Here is an 18348-nt window from a genome sequence, read left to right on the forward strand (position 1 = left end):
CAGCATAAAACCAAAAATACTGTCAACAATCAATTGATCAGTATTGATTTAGTACATAATTTTCATTGTAGCCTCTGTTTCTCCCTCCCCAAAGGAGTTTCTTTTCTATCAGAACTTCCAGTATAGGTAATGATGTTACAGTGATGGATTGAGTGGCCTAGATAAAGTGATGTTGAGAAAATAATACTCAGTGGGATACCTTCAGGAAGCAGTACTCAACATAATTACAAACTTGTACAGAGCAAGGTGCTAAATGCCTTTTGAACACCAGCATCAGTATAGGTATCCTGATGTTAATGGTATATTCTGATATTACATATTTGTTATCTTGTATTTGTAAATGTTGTGTCACTCGTTCATTATTGAGCCAACAAACCCATTTGGAATATCTAACAATTTGGAGACTGAACTCAGTGCAAGAGACAAAAGGATATCTTAAATGGATATGGTCCTGTACTAATGGCTGATCCTATTTTCCTGAAGCTTACATTCTAGAGAGAAAGTAAATAAGCCTCAAATTACCCAATAACCACCCAATTACACTTGTGATAATTTCACATAGCAAGATATACACTCATATATGTACTTAATTTGAGTATGTAAGCTTTTTTTGGAATCTAAAAGTTTTTCAGGAAGTTGGGAGATAAATATATATTTTCTATGCCAACAAGAAAAGCAACTTACTCCCATTTCAGTTTTAAAATTTCTACAGGATCCCGTTCCTTTTTTCACAATTTTAAAATACTTGTAATGAAAGAGAAGACATTGCAACTGATACCACAGAAATAAAAAGGATCACAAGAGACTACTATGAACAATTATATACCAAAAAGTTAGATAACCTAGAAAAAAGATAAACTCCTAAAAATATACAACCTACTAAGACTGAATCATGAAGAAATAGGATATCTGGATAGACCAATAATAAGTAAGAGGATTAAGTCAATAATTAAAAACCTCCTAGCAAAGAAAAGTGCAGGAACAAATGGCTACATGGGTCAATTCTACCAAACATTAAAGACTTAAACTTGATACTTTTCAAACTCTTCCAAAATATTAAAATGAAAACCACTCCAAATTCATTTTATGAGGCCAGCAGTTCCCTCATACCATAGTCAAAGATACTACAAGAAAAAATAAACAAACTACAAGACATTATGTCTAATGAATATATAGATGCAAAAACCAAGAGTAAAATATTAGCAAAACAAGCTCAACAGCACATTAAAAGGATCGTATACCATCATCAAGTCACAGGATGCAAAGATGGTTCAACATGTGCAAATCACTAAATGTGACATATCGTGTTAATGGAATAAAAGATAAAAATCATATAATAATCTCAATAGATGCAGAAAAAGCATTTGAAAAAATACAACATTCTTTCATAATAAAAACTCAGCAAACTGGGTGTAGAGGAAATGTGTCTCAACATAACAAAGGCCATATGTGAAAAGCTCACAGCTAACACATGCAATGGTGAAAGGTTGATAGCTGTTCCTCTAAAGCAAGCCTAAGGGTCTCATGACTCCTATTAAAAATAGTGGCAGAAATTCTACCCTTAGCATGAGGCAAGAAAAAGAAAAAAAAAACATCCAAACTGGAAAGGCAAATAAAATTGTCTTCATTGGCAGATATGGTCTTATTTACAGAAAATCCTAAAAATTCCATCAAAAAAAGTTAGAATTATAAACAAATTTCATAAAGTTGCAGGATAAAAAAAGCAACATACAGAAATTAGTTATTATACATTAACAAGAAAATATGTGAAAAATGAAATAATTTCATTTACAATAGCATAAAAAATAATGGGACTACTGTAAGCATGAAGATAAAAACTTTGTACACTGAAAACTATGAGTTTGATAAAAGAAACTGTAGAAGACATTAATAAGTATAAAGATATTATGTATTCATGGATTGGAAGGATTAACATTGTTAAAATGTCTATACTACCAAAGCCATCTATATATTCAATACAATCCCTATCAAAATTTCAATGACATTTTTCACAGAAATAGAAAAAAAAACCCTAAAATTCATGTAGAACTATGAAAGACCCCAAATACCCAAAGCAATACCAAGAAAGAAGAATAAAGCTGGAGGCATCATTCTGTCAGATTTCAAACTATATTAGAAGGGTTATAGTAATCAAAACGGTGTGGTACTAGCATAAAAATGGACACTTAGATCAATGTAACAGAATGAAGAGCCCAGTAATAAACCATTGCATATAGAGTCGACTGCATCTGAGAAGGGAACCAAGGGGAGAAGGACAGTCTCTTCAATAAATGGTGCTGGGAAAACTGGATAATTATATGTAGAGGGAAAACAAAATTGAATCCTTATCTTATACTGCTTATAAAAATTAATTGGAAGTGGATTAACATGAGATCTGATATTGTAAAAGTCCTAGAAGAAAGCATAGGATAAAAGCTCCTTAATGTTGGTTTTGGCATCAATTTTTTTAATATGACACTAAACACACAAGCAAAAAAAGCAAAATAAATAAGCAGCACTACATCAAATTAAAAAGCTTCACAGCAATGGTAATAAACAACAAAATTAAAAGGCAACCTACAGAATGGGAAAAATATCTGAAAATTATGTACCTGATAAGGAATCAATATCCAAAACACATATAAGGAACTCATATAACTCAATAGAAAATAATCTAATTTAAAAAAATGGGCAGAAGATCTAAAAGACATTTTTTCAAAGACACACAAATGGCCAACAGTACATGAGAAGATGCTCAAGATCACTATTCATGAGGTAAATATAAATCAAAAGCTCAATGAGATGTCACCTCAAACCTATTACAATGATTATCATTAAAATGATAAGAAATAAGAAGTGTTCATAAGGATGCAGCAAAAAGGAAACTCTTGTGCACTGTTAATGAGATTGTAAACTTGTAAAGTCACTATGAAAAACAGTATGCAGCACCCTCAAAAAATTAAAAATAGAACTACAATATTATCCAGAAGTACCACTTCTGGGTATATAGCCGAAGGAAATGAAATCGAGATCTCAAATATCTGCACTCTATGTTCATTGCAGCATTATCCACTACGAAGGAGAAATGAAATAACCTAAGTGTTCATCTATAGATGAATGAAGAAGGTGTGACATATAGACATAAAATGAAATATTATTCAAGCCATAGAAAAGAAGGAAATCCTGACATTTGCAGCAACATGGATGAACTTTGAGGATGTTATGCTAAGTGAATAAGTTAAACACTTATGATCTCATTTATAACTGTAATCAAAAAGATGAACTCATAGAAACCATAGTAGAATTGTGATTGCTATTCTACTGGGGATCGGGAGAAATGGGGCAGTCTGTGTCAAAGCGTACAAAGTTCCAGCTATAGAATCAGTAAGTTTTGGGAGATCCAACGTATGGCATAGCAACTATAGTTAACAGTATTGTATCATACACTTGAAAGTTGCTAAGAGACTAGAACTTAAATATTCTCACCACACAAAAACAAAATGGTAATTATGTGAGGTAATGGAGGTTTGCACTATCCCTATGGTGGTAATTATTTTGCAATAGATCATATGTCAATTACATTTCAATGAGCTGGAAAAAAATTAAAATATTTGCATCATACTTATGAAAGAGTTTAGTTTGTAATTTTCTACTGAGACTAGTATGAAACCCATTGTATACTCCAAAAAAAAGCAGATGGGATAATTTAAATTGGATTTGCATTACCTAATCTTTAAAGGTTTGGTAATATTTCTGTGTAAAGCTATTTGGCCTAGTATGGTTTTGTGTAGAGCACTTTTAAATAATATTTCCTATATTACTCCTATGATAATTGGTCTATTTAGAATTTCTGCCTCTACTGGTATCAATTTTGGAAAATTTTGTAATGAATTTCTGTTTACTTTTCTCTCTGATTCTTAATGATTTGCTTTAAGAATTTTCATGCTATGTTATTTGATGCATAAATGCTAAAAACTGAACTTTTTGTTATGATTTGCACTACTTCAGTTAACTATAAAATGCTCTTATTTGTATAAGAAAAAAATAAGTGTTGGTGCAGATGTAAAATGGTGCCACCACTAGGAGAGACATAAAGGAGGTTTCTCCAATAAATTAAAAGTAGCTCTACCATATCATTGAACAATCCCACTTCTGAATATAGTTCCAAAATAATTGAAATCAGGATCTCAAAAAGATATCTGCTCTCCCATGTTTATTATTCACAATAACCAAGATACAGAAACAACCTAAATATCCAACAATGAATGAATAAAGAAAGAGAACATGATATGTACATACAATGTAATATTATTCAGTCTTAAAAAAAGAGAAGAAAATCCTGCCATATGTGATAACATGGATGAACCTGGTTGACACTATGAAAAGTGAAATAAGCCAGACACAGAAGGACAAATACTACATGATACCCCAAATATGAAGTATCTAAAATAGTCAAACTTATAGAGAGTAGCATATTGGTTCCAGGGGTTGGGAGAAGGAAGAAGTGGGAAGTTGCTGTTGAACGAGTATAAAGTTTAAGTAATGCAAGATGAGTAAGTTTGAGAGATCTGCTATATAACATTGTGTCTATAGTTAACATTACTGTTTTGTGAATTTAAAATATTAAGAGAATAGATTTCATGTTGTGTTCTTACAATTAGAAAAAGAAAAAAAATGTACATGCAAATTCTGATGAAAACCATTAGAACTTTATATGTATAGTTTCATAATTGAATTGAAGGAATATACCAAAATATTTTTAAAAATTATAAGCTGAATGTTCTCTTTTGACAAAGTTCATTTAATCTCTATAATCGGAAAAGTAATATTTAATAATTAATATAAACTTGTTCTTAACTTTCCTGAATAGCACGTAATGTTATATTTACCTGTGTATTCAAGGTGAAAACCTGCAGCAGAAACACTGATGTCTGATTGAAAATTTAGATATAGATTGTTAGATGTACTATTCAAAAGATGGGGTATTGTTGTTCCTGAAATAATAATTGAAAAGGTAGATTAATGATCACATAATAAACACTATAGTAAACCTAAGTAAGTTAACTACTAATCAGCCAATAGGGTATCACTGAAATTATGTATTAGTCAAGTGTTTTCGAAGAATTTTTTAGTAAAAATATTTCTTCCACATTTCCCTTTCATTTTATTGTGCCAAACTATCTCAAGGGAGACAGATCTTGGGGATCACTTTAGATTACTCCCTAAATATAGGTAGGGGCAAAAAGAGCTAGTAAAACTCAAAGTGGTAAATGTTATAAAGGTCTCATAAAATAAATGTTTGGAATTTCATATGCACTTCAATATTTTATGCACAAACTAATAGTACACATAATTTTATGCACAAACTAATAGTAAACTTAATTTTGAAGTTTGAATGTGATTTTTTATGGTACACTAACTTATTATTTGTGTAAGAGTTCAGAGTATAATTCATTTATTACTATATATATATATATATACACACACACATATATATATATATATATATTCTTTTATACCAAGCAAAGCTGGTAGTTAGCATTCCAAGAAATCCAAGTTATGAACTAATGTTAGCCTTGTCTCTAAGCAAATGCATTATAACAATGTTCTTCTAAACTTCTAAAAGACATCAACTTTAGTTTAATTATTGAATTGAAAACATTTTTATTTTGGTAGGTAACTAGTTACTTTACACTTACTTTGCACAATTCTGTGATTCTTCTATAAAAGAAACCAGTACAATTAATTACAGAACACAATTATTTTTTACACCCCATGAACTTGCTCTGTCCATAGTGCCCTGAATCCCTGAAGACAGAGATAAACAGAAACTCAAAGGTTACTAGAACAGCCTTTAGTCACTTAAGCAGATCTGAGTTCTCTGGCTCTGGAGTCAAATCAGCTGGGTGTGACTAGCCTCATACAGCCTCATAAAAAATAGGTACTCTCTATTTTTTGACATTAGCTGTACAATCTTGAGCAACTTTATCTCTCTAAGCTTCAATTACCTACCATACTGTTAGATAGATCAAATGGGGAAATGTATGACAAGCTTCATATACAGTTAGCATTTGGTAATCACTAGCATGTAATTTATCACTTTTATAATCTTTATTTTTAAGAATATATTAGACCTACTCCATTATAAACAAATATATATTCAAAATTTTATTAATTTTTAAGGAAAGATTTATGTCTAAATCTATATCAAACATATTTTTATGCCAAATCACTCCTACTCTAGATTTTTCTTCTTTCCTTTCCTCAATGATGATACTGAAAATCAGTTACCATCATCCCTTTAAAAATCTATTAAAATTTAAAACCATCCTAACTTATTTCAGTATCTGAAATGTGTAAGTTAATATTTTAACTATGTTCATGTTTCTAGGTTTAAAAATTATAATTTAAATTAATGTAAAAAGCATAGTTAAAATTAAAGAAAAACTTCATTTCACCTTTTATATGCTAAAAGAAGCTGTTGGATTACTGCATAAATTACCTTTAAAAATCTTAATAAATTTAAAAACCTATTCTTGATATGTATGTATATATTAATTTTATAAATTTTATTCATTTCATAGAAATAATTGTATATTTTCTTTATTCTCACTCAACAGTACACTGTAGCATTTACCATTTGATACACAGTCTATAATTATTTTAATGGCTGTATAACATTCTATTAACTGGATAAACCATAATTACTAGGTACTCTCTATTTTTTAACTGTATTGCTCAATATTTTTTAAGAGAAAGTGGCACATCCCACATACTGCTGCTGAAGCGCAGCTGAAAATATAACCGTTAACATAAAAGTATCAAAAATTACACAAATACAATAAGAATATAGAAAGGTTTTAAACAACAATGTCAACTTCATTACCTTTAAAGTCTTTCAAACTTCCAACTTCATAATTTAGTTCATTGCATATAATTTATAAAAAGCAAATGAAATTCACCAAGTCAGAGTTCTAGGGAACATTTTTTAAAAAGGGGGAGATATTTTAAAATTACTAAGAATAACCACATTTTAATTAAGCTCAGCTCCCATTTACCTGAATAACTTCCAAGTCGTGGAGCATTGTTGTCTCCCCCATCATAAAAGTCTAGAGAATCCCAATTATGTTCGGTAGCAAAGCTGATAACTTGCACCTGTGAAATAATAATTACTGTTAAGAACACACATTTCTAACAAAATAAATATTCTATAGTCCATTCATACCCCCTAGAAGAGAGAGTTCAAAGCCTGAACCACATTGTGGTGGCCCTTCATAGAAGGATTTTCACAGAACTGATCTTATGACACTGGCCTGCATGAGCTGACTGCCATAAGAAAAGCCTACGCAGCATCTAGCAACATTCCCTATGGATATAACATTGAGTTTTCTGTCGCCATCTCAGAGCATTCTCTTCATTAAATACTTTGGGTTAATCTAATGTCTCAATGCTAACATTTCAATGCATGCTCTAAACAATTGGTTAACATTTGGAGTGTTAGATTTTTATCACCGATTGAGTTGACTTTAGCTATTAGGAAACAACCAGATCTGTGGTCCACAAGCATATAGGACCTTATACTATGCATTTTTCTAAGATTATCCTGAATACATTTTATTTTTTCTTTATTGGCATAACCTTTGTTCATTTTCCTGTCTCTCTTTTATTAAAACAAATTTATCCCCTATGCACATTTTTAATAGGTCTCAATATGGATGACCAAAAATTATACTTTGTAACTGATGTGAGTATAACATTTAAAGATCATTTTTTATGAACGGAGTCATAATAACTAAATCACTGTGAAAGTCCATAAGGTTGATAAGGGAAATGCTGGAGTAATTCTCATGTGTCTTACATTTTATTTAAAGAAAGAGGCATGTGTTACTTTGCTGCACTTCACTTGGCACAGCTTGAGCTTTGAGATAACCCACAGGACCCTCACAACCATGGATGTTATCTATTTTTTCTCTTTGTTCATTACATATTTTACACTTTTGGAAGAGGAAAAGGAATAATTTTATCAAAATGAATTTATTTTGTTTAGTTAAAGCCTGTTATAAATGTAAGCACTACACAGATTCACTAAATAATTATTATAACAATCGAATTCATTAGAGATTTCTTATCCACAAAACAGTCCATCACCATTCTTCCATTCAAGTTAATGCTGGTATCTCCTATCCAGGGGTGAGTGCCACATGGAATCAGATACCCTGCCTGTGCGATGGGCATTATGCCCAATGGCATTGTTCCAGGACAGGAAGAAGACCATAATGAAAACTGTATGATTATAATAAAACCACTAACTACCTCCTTTAATAATGATCAATTCTCTCTTCGTATCTGAATTTTCTTTCCCTTTAGTTCAGGAAAAGAAAAGAGAATAGCTAAATGTATTGAGAGGTTTTCCACCAAAAGAAATTATTGAGTTAATAAAAATGCAGAGGAGGCAAGCCATGAGGTAAATTTACTGAACCATCAGTAATCCAATTTAGCCATAGTGGAGGGTATTTACATGAGAGGAAATATGCATGCAAAGTTAGAATAAGTAGAGAATAGTTAAAGAGAAGAGCTTAGGAGATAAATACAAAAGACAATGAATTAGGATGCCTGGGTTTGCAACTTCCTGGCTCCCTCTACTCTTGAGGTTTTGCAAGAACGTCTAAGGTTATTGACATGTAACTTCAAAAGAGTTGCTAATCTATGCCTTAGATTATTTACATAAATCATTGTAATACAGTTATCTGGTTCATATATTTGCTGTAAAGTTAAATTAATTGTAGTTTAGGGTCATGCCCAGTGTGTATGAAGGATTAAATATATCTTAGCTAAGAGAGAGAGTGAGAGATAGACTATAAAGACTGAACATAGTCATAATTATGCAACTGAGGAGCATTAGACAGCATTAGATGGAGGTAAAAGGAACATAATCAGAACTGTGCTTTAAGTACAGTACTGCATTGGTGAAGAAGAGAAAAGTAAAGTGACAATTTTAATAATATAACAGTAGCCTGTATAAGAAGCAATGAAAAGTAGGTTGTAGGCAGAGATAGTCAAAAGTGGTACCCAGGTGTCACATGTGTTGCTATAGGGAAAATTACTGGATTTTGTGTGGTTAGAATAGGAGAAGGAAGTGAAAAGGAAGACTTAAGAATACTTTATCTTTTTTTCCCCCTGCATTATTGAGATCATAGTTGTAGTGAGAACAAAATGTAGACATCTCTTGAAAAACCTATTACCTTGGTGAGAAGAAGGAAATCCATTTAATTCTGGATACATATGTATAGCAGCCTGAATAATGGCTCCCAACGATTCAAGTCCTAATTCTCAGAGCTTATAAATATTGCCTCTTATGGAAAAATGTTCTTACAGAGGTGATTAAACTAAGGATCTTGAGATAGGGAGACTATCTGGATTGTTCAGATGGGCTCTGAATGCAATTGTAACCTTTTATTCTTATAAGCAAGATGCCAAGGGAAATTTGAGCCAGACAAAAGAGAAGACAAGGTGACAACATAGGCAGAAACTGAAGTGATCTAGCCAGACACCAAGGAATGCCAGCAGCCACCAGAAGTTGGAAGAGGTAAGGAAAGGATTCTCTCCTAGGACCTGGACAGAGGGAGCATAAGAGGGGAGCATAGTCCTGTTAGCACCTCATTTCAGTGTGTAAAGCTGATGTAGGACTTCTGGTCTCCAGTACTGTGAGAGAATAAGTTTTGGTCATTTTAAGTTGCCACATTCATAGTAATTTGTTATAGCAGCCATACACACACACACAGCCTAAGACAATTTGCTACTAGAAATCTGGGGGAACTGTAAATGTACTTTGGAATAATAAACACATACGGTGTAGAAGATTAAAGTAAATGACTGAGGACCCACTATGACAAAAAGTTAAATGATGGTAAAGTAAAAGATTTGAAAAGAAGCCTTAACTGATTTAGTGTTCGGAACTTTTTGTTAGATGGAGTTGTACATCTAACCAAAGGGTAGTTTTATGAGGTAGCAGACTTCTGATCATTAAAACCAGATTTCCCTCATAGAGACATTCAAATCCCATTTTACTTTCTTCAAACTTTATATTAACTCATGATGATCATTCTATACACTGACACAATTAAGCAACTGATATTTCTTCTGTGGTTCACTACATAAGGATTACACTTCGCTTAAATATAGCCCCTTTGGAATTCTCCTTCCAATAAACTTTGGTATAATAAACAAACAAATAAATCAATACGCTCCTCTCCACAAACTTCTCACATACTACTAACATACAAATTTGGTCTATTTTTTGAGGTTATTTCCAAAGAATGATCCATCGTCTTACGTTATCTATAACATTTTTAGCATTCCAAATGTTTCTTCTCTTCTTTCCACAAATGGTTATCCCAGTTCATCTCATATATGATTTGTTGGATATTTATATAATCTGTTATTCACACACATATTCAGACCAATGGAGTAAGGTAAAAGAAGCATCACTTTAAACCTGGTGTACTCACCAGGTAGGCTTTAAGTGATGCTAGTGAAATTTCAAATATGTTATATATTACATATGTATATGTGTATGTACCTGTTATATAATTTCCTACAACTTACTGATATGTCTAAAATTAGCATACTTCTTAGAGGTTAATTAGAAAAAAAGTGCTTGGTAGTCCTTTAGAGTATTTAAAAGTAAAAGTCTAATATTCATCACAGTCTAAATTTGATAAATGCTCTGCTAAACTCAAATTTTGTTTTTGTTTTCTAAAGTGTAATCATTAAACAAAATGCTTCCTCAGTGAAAGACTTTATAACATCTTTGATGTGTCCAGTTTTGAACAGTGTTTGACTAGGACAAGTGATATACAACACTTTTTCTGCAGATGTCTTATTCATATCGTGCTGTTTTAGCTCCTTAAAATAGTCTAAAACTTCCCTGATTGTGGAAGTATACATTAGATCATTCTAAAAATATTAAGCATGTACTGCCAGGCACTATGCTATCTGCTAGCAGAGACTCGATTAGTACCCTCGTGAACTTACAAATAAATAAGTAATGACAGTAAAACATGATGGGTGTTATGATAAGGAAAATACAGGATCTATGAGAATGTATAGCACGGGGACTTAATCTTGTCTCAAATTCATGGAAGGTCTTCTACAAGAATTATTTCTAAGTTGAGACAGAAATAATGACTAAGAAGAAGTCAAATAAGGGGAGATCACAGAGCATGTTGCAGACAGCAGACACAACATGCACAGGGGCCCAGCAGCAAGAGAGATAGGTTTTTATAAAGAACGAAAATGATGTGAGTAGATGAGGTAAGAAATGATAAAGCACAAAGACATAATTAACTATGTCAAGCAGTTAAGGATATAGAGGACAGTTGAGGTACCATAAGAAGAAAAGTTATAGTATTAGATTTTTATTTTTAGAAGGTTATTCGATTTGCATTATGAGGAATAGATTAAAGGAGAATAAGAACCTAAGACAGAGATGATGGTCGCCTAATCGTAAGCGGTGAAAATCTGAATGGAGAGAAACAGACTTACTTGAGAGCTTTGTGAAAAACAATCCTGACATATTTCACAGAACAGAACAGGAGACAGAAAAATCATCAAGATTTCTGGCTTGTGCAACCGAATGAGTGAAGGACTCATTCTGAAACATAGCACATTAGAGAATACCCATGATTTTGAGAAAAAAAAAATCATAACGTCAATTTGGAACAGGTTGAATTTGAGATGCCAGCAAGAAGTTTAGCTGAGAATGTCCAGTGGGCAGTTGAATATATGGCATACATATTAGATGAAAGGTGTGGGTTAGATATTTATGTTTGGAAATCGTCATTTATTCAGTCCTTCATTTACAAAAAAAAAAAAAATGTTTTCCGATTGTCCATTAAGATTAGGTCCTGGGCATCAACGTATAACGGTAGCCAGAGCCATGGAAGTAGACAAGGCGGCAGTGAGAATGGTGTAAGGTGAGATCAATGAAGGCCATGGAATCTCACAAACACCATATTTGAAAAGTTGAAGAGAAAGAGGAGGCCAAGTTCCTAGATATAGAAGCAGGCACCACAGATATAGAAAACACAATAAAAAAAAAAGTCCAGGGGAGTGCTGGTACCATGGAAACCAAGGAGGAAAAAAGTATTTTGAGAGCGAGGGGAGACTCAGCAGGATAGAACGGTACTGAGAGAATGAACAGGATGAGCAACACCATGGATGTAATGACAGGTCCTCAGTGATCCCTATGTGAGTGGCTCAATTAGAGCACTGGATGCTGAAAGCCACATTGCAGGAATCAAAACAGAGGATGAGAAGTAGAGGGAAATGCCAGCATTTTTATTATTTTAAGATGAGCTAGAAATGGATAAGCTGATATCAATATATAAGATACTTTAGGTTAACCTTCATAAACGTAATCAAATGATGTGGTAAATGTTTTATGAAGGTTCTAAAGGTATTGCGTCATTTTTGATTCTCTGTAAAATCCTAAAATTCCTGTTAATTTTACTGATAATAAGATAGGAATGATTGGGTATCTCCAAATTTTATAAGCTGGCCATAAAATGGTAGTATGGTTAACCAGAATTTAAGCATAGTTCTATAGTGTTTTGACTTTTAATATCTTTATTAAAGTACTGAAAATGTATGTTTCATGTTTTCTCACTAGTTTACTGGTCTATTTTACTCTTGACTACTTTAAGTCATTTTTTGAATTTTCTGAAAGATTATAAAGGTAAATTCAAAATTTGATTTTTTTTAACTGAAAATTACACTTCTATGTAATTTCAGTTTTAATGGACGATGTCTTGGCTACTTTTTCCATAACTGATATATATTACAAGTTCATAAGGAAAACCTTATGACTCAACTGGGGAACTATAGACTATAAAATATTTTGTTAAGAATAATTACCTTCCCTGGAGTATATACTTACTTAGCAATAAAACATCATTGATTTATCCAGAACTCTATCCTTGTAAAATGTAGTAACTAATCAAATTTCTTCCCTCCCCAAAAAAGTGGCTGTAATTGAAATAAAATGGTAGATACTGTTGATCATCTATAGAATAACACTTCTTGTCTTTATTCCATATTAAATTAAATGAGAGCTGTGTATGTCAGAGGAAGTTGAGTCCCCTGCCTGATCCTAGTACATAATACTAATTTGTTTGAGCTGAACCACAGTAAATCTTTTGCTATTGTCCAGTGCATGGTTTAGGAATGGAAATGGTTATGATTTTAATCAGTAGGACAGGAGGGGAAGTCTTCTGGAAGGTTTCTTGAAAAGTTCTCTTAACCACTGCAAAGGTACGTAAGATAGAGACATTCCATCCTGAGTACCAGGTATTGCTGTGTAAAGGCTGATATTCCTAGAGATTTCTGCAGTGAATATGAGACCATGAGAAAGGAAATCCAAGAATTAAGCCAACATGCTAAGGACAGCAGAGCAGAGAGATGGGAAAAAACCTGGGTCAAGAATGATACAACTAAAACTTCAAAATAAACAACCCTTGAATCTTCTCACTCTAAGATTCCATGTTATGGGAAGAAATAGATTTTTCTTATTGCTTATGCCATCTTGAATTGTTTCTCTGTCATTTGCAGGTAAAGATATTACAAATAAGTATCTTCTATTAAATCCAACTATGTCAATCAAAAGCACTGGCTACATCTTTTGAAATGACACGTATCCTGTCATCTCTGGAAAAATTAATTTCAAATATAACAGTGAAAAGGAGAAAAAAATAAATATCCTTACTTGAATGCCAGCTCCCTCTGGCACTGTGATCTTCCATATACAATTCAGATTGTTGTCATAAGGCTCAGGGTATCCAGGAGACAAAATTGTCCCTTTACGCTTGGTTAAAGTTCCACCACAGGGTACTAAAAGTAAAGCAGTCCAAGAGAGAAAGTTAATTCTAATGGAAAAGATTAAATAAGACAGAAGATTAGGAATAACATCTTAAACAGATAGTAGATTTGCTAATACAACCAAATCATACTATTTCTTAAAATGTATAAGAGCAATGAAGATTGTCTTCCTATACCACAAAACCTTTAAAAAATTAGATGCATTATGAATAAACTTTCAAATTCTATATCTAAAAACCATACTATAATTAAATCGATAATAGTGTATTATTTGTATTATATTACTAAAATGTGCATTGATATATTCATGTTAAAAACTGCTCATCTGGATACAGGTTTTTTAAAGAGTTATTTTATATTTGCTGCTTTCCCTTTCATGCATCCTGTGAAAAGTAACAGCATCCTTTGAGGCGTAATGATGATGATGATGATAACAATTATAATCATAACATTTCTGTAGAACCCACTATTTGCCAGGTGCTCTTGTAAGCTTTTTACATATTTTAACTCATTAAAGCCTTCCAACAACCCAATGAGATGTGAATAAGTGTTCTCCCCATTTTATAGTTGAGGATACTGAGTCATTAAAAGATTAAAGACTTGTCCAACATCACATAGCTACTAAGAGATGGAGCTGAGATTTGATTCCTGATAATTTAGTTCCAGAGTCCATACTCTTCAGTGCAAGGAAGATACTCTGTATGGTGCCAGTCTGCTTATTGTCAGTACAACAATTACATGAAAGAATAAATATGTAGATTTGCTTTAAAGTCAATAAAGTTTTCATTAAAGATACTAATTTTAAAGTAAAATTCTCATACCACTAGTGATATCAGCTTGGCTCTGGGCATGACCTAACATAATTTTAAATACTTTGTGATGTTGAACATGTTTCTTAAACTCTCTGAAACTTGTCTGTGAATTGATATTGCAATTGTTTTCAAAGGGCTTTTGTGAAAAATATATAGGTAGAATAAGGCACACAAAAAAAACTAACTCATTACTTGGAAAATCATAGGAAGTCAGTAATTGTATTTTCTTGTGCAATTATTGTTATTTTGGGTCACAAAGACATTGTTATCCTTGGGAATTTGTCCTAGAATGGTTATAGTAGTGAGATATCAGAATATATCTTTTGTAATATATTTTTTAAAAATTAATAATAATACAGTTGTGTGCCACTTCCAAAGCTAAATGCAAAAAGTGAAGATAATTATTCACAAGAGTGCTGGAAATGTTTTAAATATTATGATAATGTATTTTTTTAATTCATTTTTTATAATTTCTCATAAATCTATATTATTGGGTTATATTACATACAAATTTAGGCTAAACTGGTCATAAAGAATTCAGCTCCTTTAAAAAGAAAACCAACAGTCTTGCATGATTTGAGAACAACATGACAGGAGAGGACAGAGAATTGTAAAATAAAGATTCCCCCCAAAATTAGGAAGAAAAAAGTGACTGATGAAATGCTAATGCCAATTTGAAAGAAAATACTCTAGAAATGTTTCTCCTCTCCATCTTCACTGTCACTACCCTACCTCACTCTCATTTTTTTTTCTAGGTTACTACATTAATTACATCGAAGGATCTCCCTATGGCTGCTATATTTTCCATGTAATGTATAGTCTCCATATTACTGTTAGAATGACTTTTAAAATGAGAATTTGATGTTACTTCATTGCTTGAAAGTCCTTCAAAAATTCTACCATTGCCTTAATTCTACAAATAAATATAATTAATAAGCTTAGCCTCCAAGTACATCTCCAGGCTTATACATACCCATAATTTGTAGTGATTTGCCATCCCAGTTCCCCATGTTAGGCAGTTAGGTAGACATGAGGATGGGGGAATGCAGGCCAAACCCAGGGACCACGCTTAAGACCTCCCAGAAACGCCCAGTTTGCATTTAACGATATCCTTACATCCTCAAATACAATGAAGTTAAAAAAACACAAAACAGCCACTGGTTTAGGCCAACCACAAATGCCTGTGCAGTTAGTACATACATTGCTCTTGCTTGACCTTAGTCTCATTATACTATTATTATAATATCATACATATGCCTGGAAGTTCATAAATCTAATTACAACAGACTGAATTCTGGATAATTGCATGAGCAGCAGACAAAGGGTTATATAACAACCAAATATCAATCAAATGACCTCACGTGCCAATCATCTAGCACCAACCCTGTAAGCCAATATAAGGTTTATTTCCCGAATTCTACAATGCTATGGCCATCACTGGCATAGCCTATTTCTCTCTTGAAATACGCCTTAATAAATCCTACTTTTCCTAATTTCGCTGGTGTTTAATTCTTCATTGCATTGGCAGAAAGAACTGAGGTCCCTCAGCCCACCATGGCAACAGCAGATTTAGATTGCCCCCAAAGGTAACACCCCGACTAGTCTGGCCTACTAAACTAATGGAATCTCTCAACGCTGTGACTTGATAGCCCTTCTCTCACCTAGCCTACCAGCCATGGACATTCCGTGTTAATGTTACCCCTTTAAGGGCTCCATGGACTTCCTTGCGTGGTAAGTTGCCCTATAGTTTCCAATAGCGCCAAGTGGTTTCCTGTACAGCTCTATCATCGTAAGGTTTCCTTCCATGCTGATACAGTGACAAACAATCCCCTCTTTCTCACTTTCCATTCTCTTCTCCATTCATTTCAACAGGCTTTTATCTTCTCTATTCCATTGAAATGACTATGTTAAAGTCACCAGAATATTCTTGTTGTGATGTGATGTTCAATTCTTAACTTACATTTTACTTAATCTATGAGTAATTATCCCTTACTGTTGATCACTTCAATCATGTTAAGCCTTTCTTTGCTTGGCCATCAGAACAGCAGACTCTCCTGCTTTTTTCTATGCCCCTGGCTACAGTCTCAATATCTTCCTAGGTATCAATAAATATCTCAAAATTAGTATGTCCAAAACAATATTTCTGAAGTTACCTCCAATCCACACTATTACCCGTCTCAGTAAATACTACCACCATTCCTCCAGTCTTTAGGCAAAAAATATAGGACTCAATTTCTCTTATATTTAAGTTTACATCTATATTCATTCTATAAGTAAATTTTGTCAGCTCTACCTTCAAAATATATCTCAAAGCTGATAAATTCTCATCACTTACTTTGACCTTCCTATCTAAATCACCATTACTTTTTCTCTTCACTACAGCAATAGGCTTCTAATCAATCTCAATGTTTCTATTTCACCCCTCCTTACACTAGCTATTGAGATTTTTTAACTCAATGAATTCTCACACTACTTAGAGAAAGTTCAACGTCCTCACAGACTTTATGGCTCTACATGACTTAGCCTCTGCTCTGCCTTTCCAAAATCTTCTATCACTCTTGTCATTGTTCATTTTGTTCCAGACACCTGAAATTCTTACTTGAACATCAAGATTTCTCTCTCCCTCACAGTCTGTACAGTCGCTCACCTCCCAGACTTTTATATAATACTTCCATTTGTTTCATTTGAGTATAAAATAGCAGCATGTTCTGGATCTCTTTTTCTAGTGTCCAGATCCTCCTTTATTTTTCTCTATAGTACTTACCATTATCCAAAGAAGGAGAATATGTTTAGTGATGTGTTCTATTTCTCTTCACTAAAATGTCAACTCCCTAAGGAAGGGATCTTACCTTCTTCTACAAAGCTATGTGGCCAGTGCCTAGAATAGTGCCTGACACTTGTAAGCGCTCAATAAATGCTTGTCGAATAAACTATTGAAAGACTGGTTGTATATCTGTGTACATCTTGTGGGTTCGCAAGTTAACTCTTTACCAATCTTGTATCATTTCTTTCTCCCATTTATTTCCCTAAACAAGGCATATTTGTTTAATTTCACTTTAATCATTTATTTTTCACCAACAAAATAGACTATTTGGCATGCATTCCCAAACATGAATTATCACATACGTAATATTTGACAAATTTCATTTCCCATGTATATTATGTAACCTGACATTCGTTTCCTATTTTAAAGAGGATATATTATAAATTTCCTTTCTGATCAGTATTATACTATATATTATACTATATAACATAAGGATTAAAAGATCAAGCTTTAGAATCAAGCAGACTGGGTTCAAATCCTAATTCTGCTTTTGTTTTAAATAATTTTAGAATTACTAAAAGTCTAATTCTGCTTTTACTATCTGTAAATGAGAAATAATAATCTTATCTATCTTCTGGTGTTGGTGTCAATATTAAATGAGAAAATGCTTAATGGTGGGCTTCACACAAATGCTAACAATTGCTATTCATTATTATATTTAATGAATTCTTCATCAATGAATAGGTGGATGAATAAATAAATCAATGAATAAGGGTTCAGATCCTATATATAATTCAACTATTTCTTTCACACTAAAAGGAAAGATGATATAGACAGGTGTTGCCATGGAGCCAATACAAATAAAGTAGTTCTTTATGAGTCTCTAAAGGACTTGGA

General features: G+C 32.8%; 1 protein-coding gene across 6 annotated transcripts in view; it reads right to left on the minus strand.

Annotated features, from left to right (window-relative positions):
• Nucleotides 1-18348, minus strand: part of CSMD3 (CUB and Sushi multiple domains 3) — a 989790-nt gene that overhangs the window by 127390 nt on the left and 844052 nt on the right. For all 6 annotated transcript variants that reach the window (XM_016138158.2, XM_036232977.1, XM_016138161.2 and 3 more), the window contains 3 exons: nucleotides 13763-13887; nucleotides 7059-7155; nucleotides 4890-4994 (listed from right to left, as the gene is read on the minus strand). In XM_016138158.2, coding sequence (XP_015993644.1) covers nucleotides 4890-4994; nucleotides 7059-7155; nucleotides 13763-13887 — 327 coding nt within the window. The remainder of the gene's footprint in view (nucleotides 1-4889; nucleotides 4995-7058; nucleotides 7156-13762; nucleotides 13888-18348) is intronic.

This window comes from Rousettus aegyptiacus, unplaced genomic scaffold, assembly GCF_014176215.1.
Source record: "Rousettus aegyptiacus isolate mRouAeg1 unplaced genomic scaffold, mRouAeg1.p scaffold_m13_p_15, whole genome shotgun sequence".
In the NCBI taxonomy this organism is placed as follows: Eukaryota; Metazoa; Chordata; class Mammalia; order Chiroptera; family Pteropodidae; genus Rousettus; species Rousettus aegyptiacus.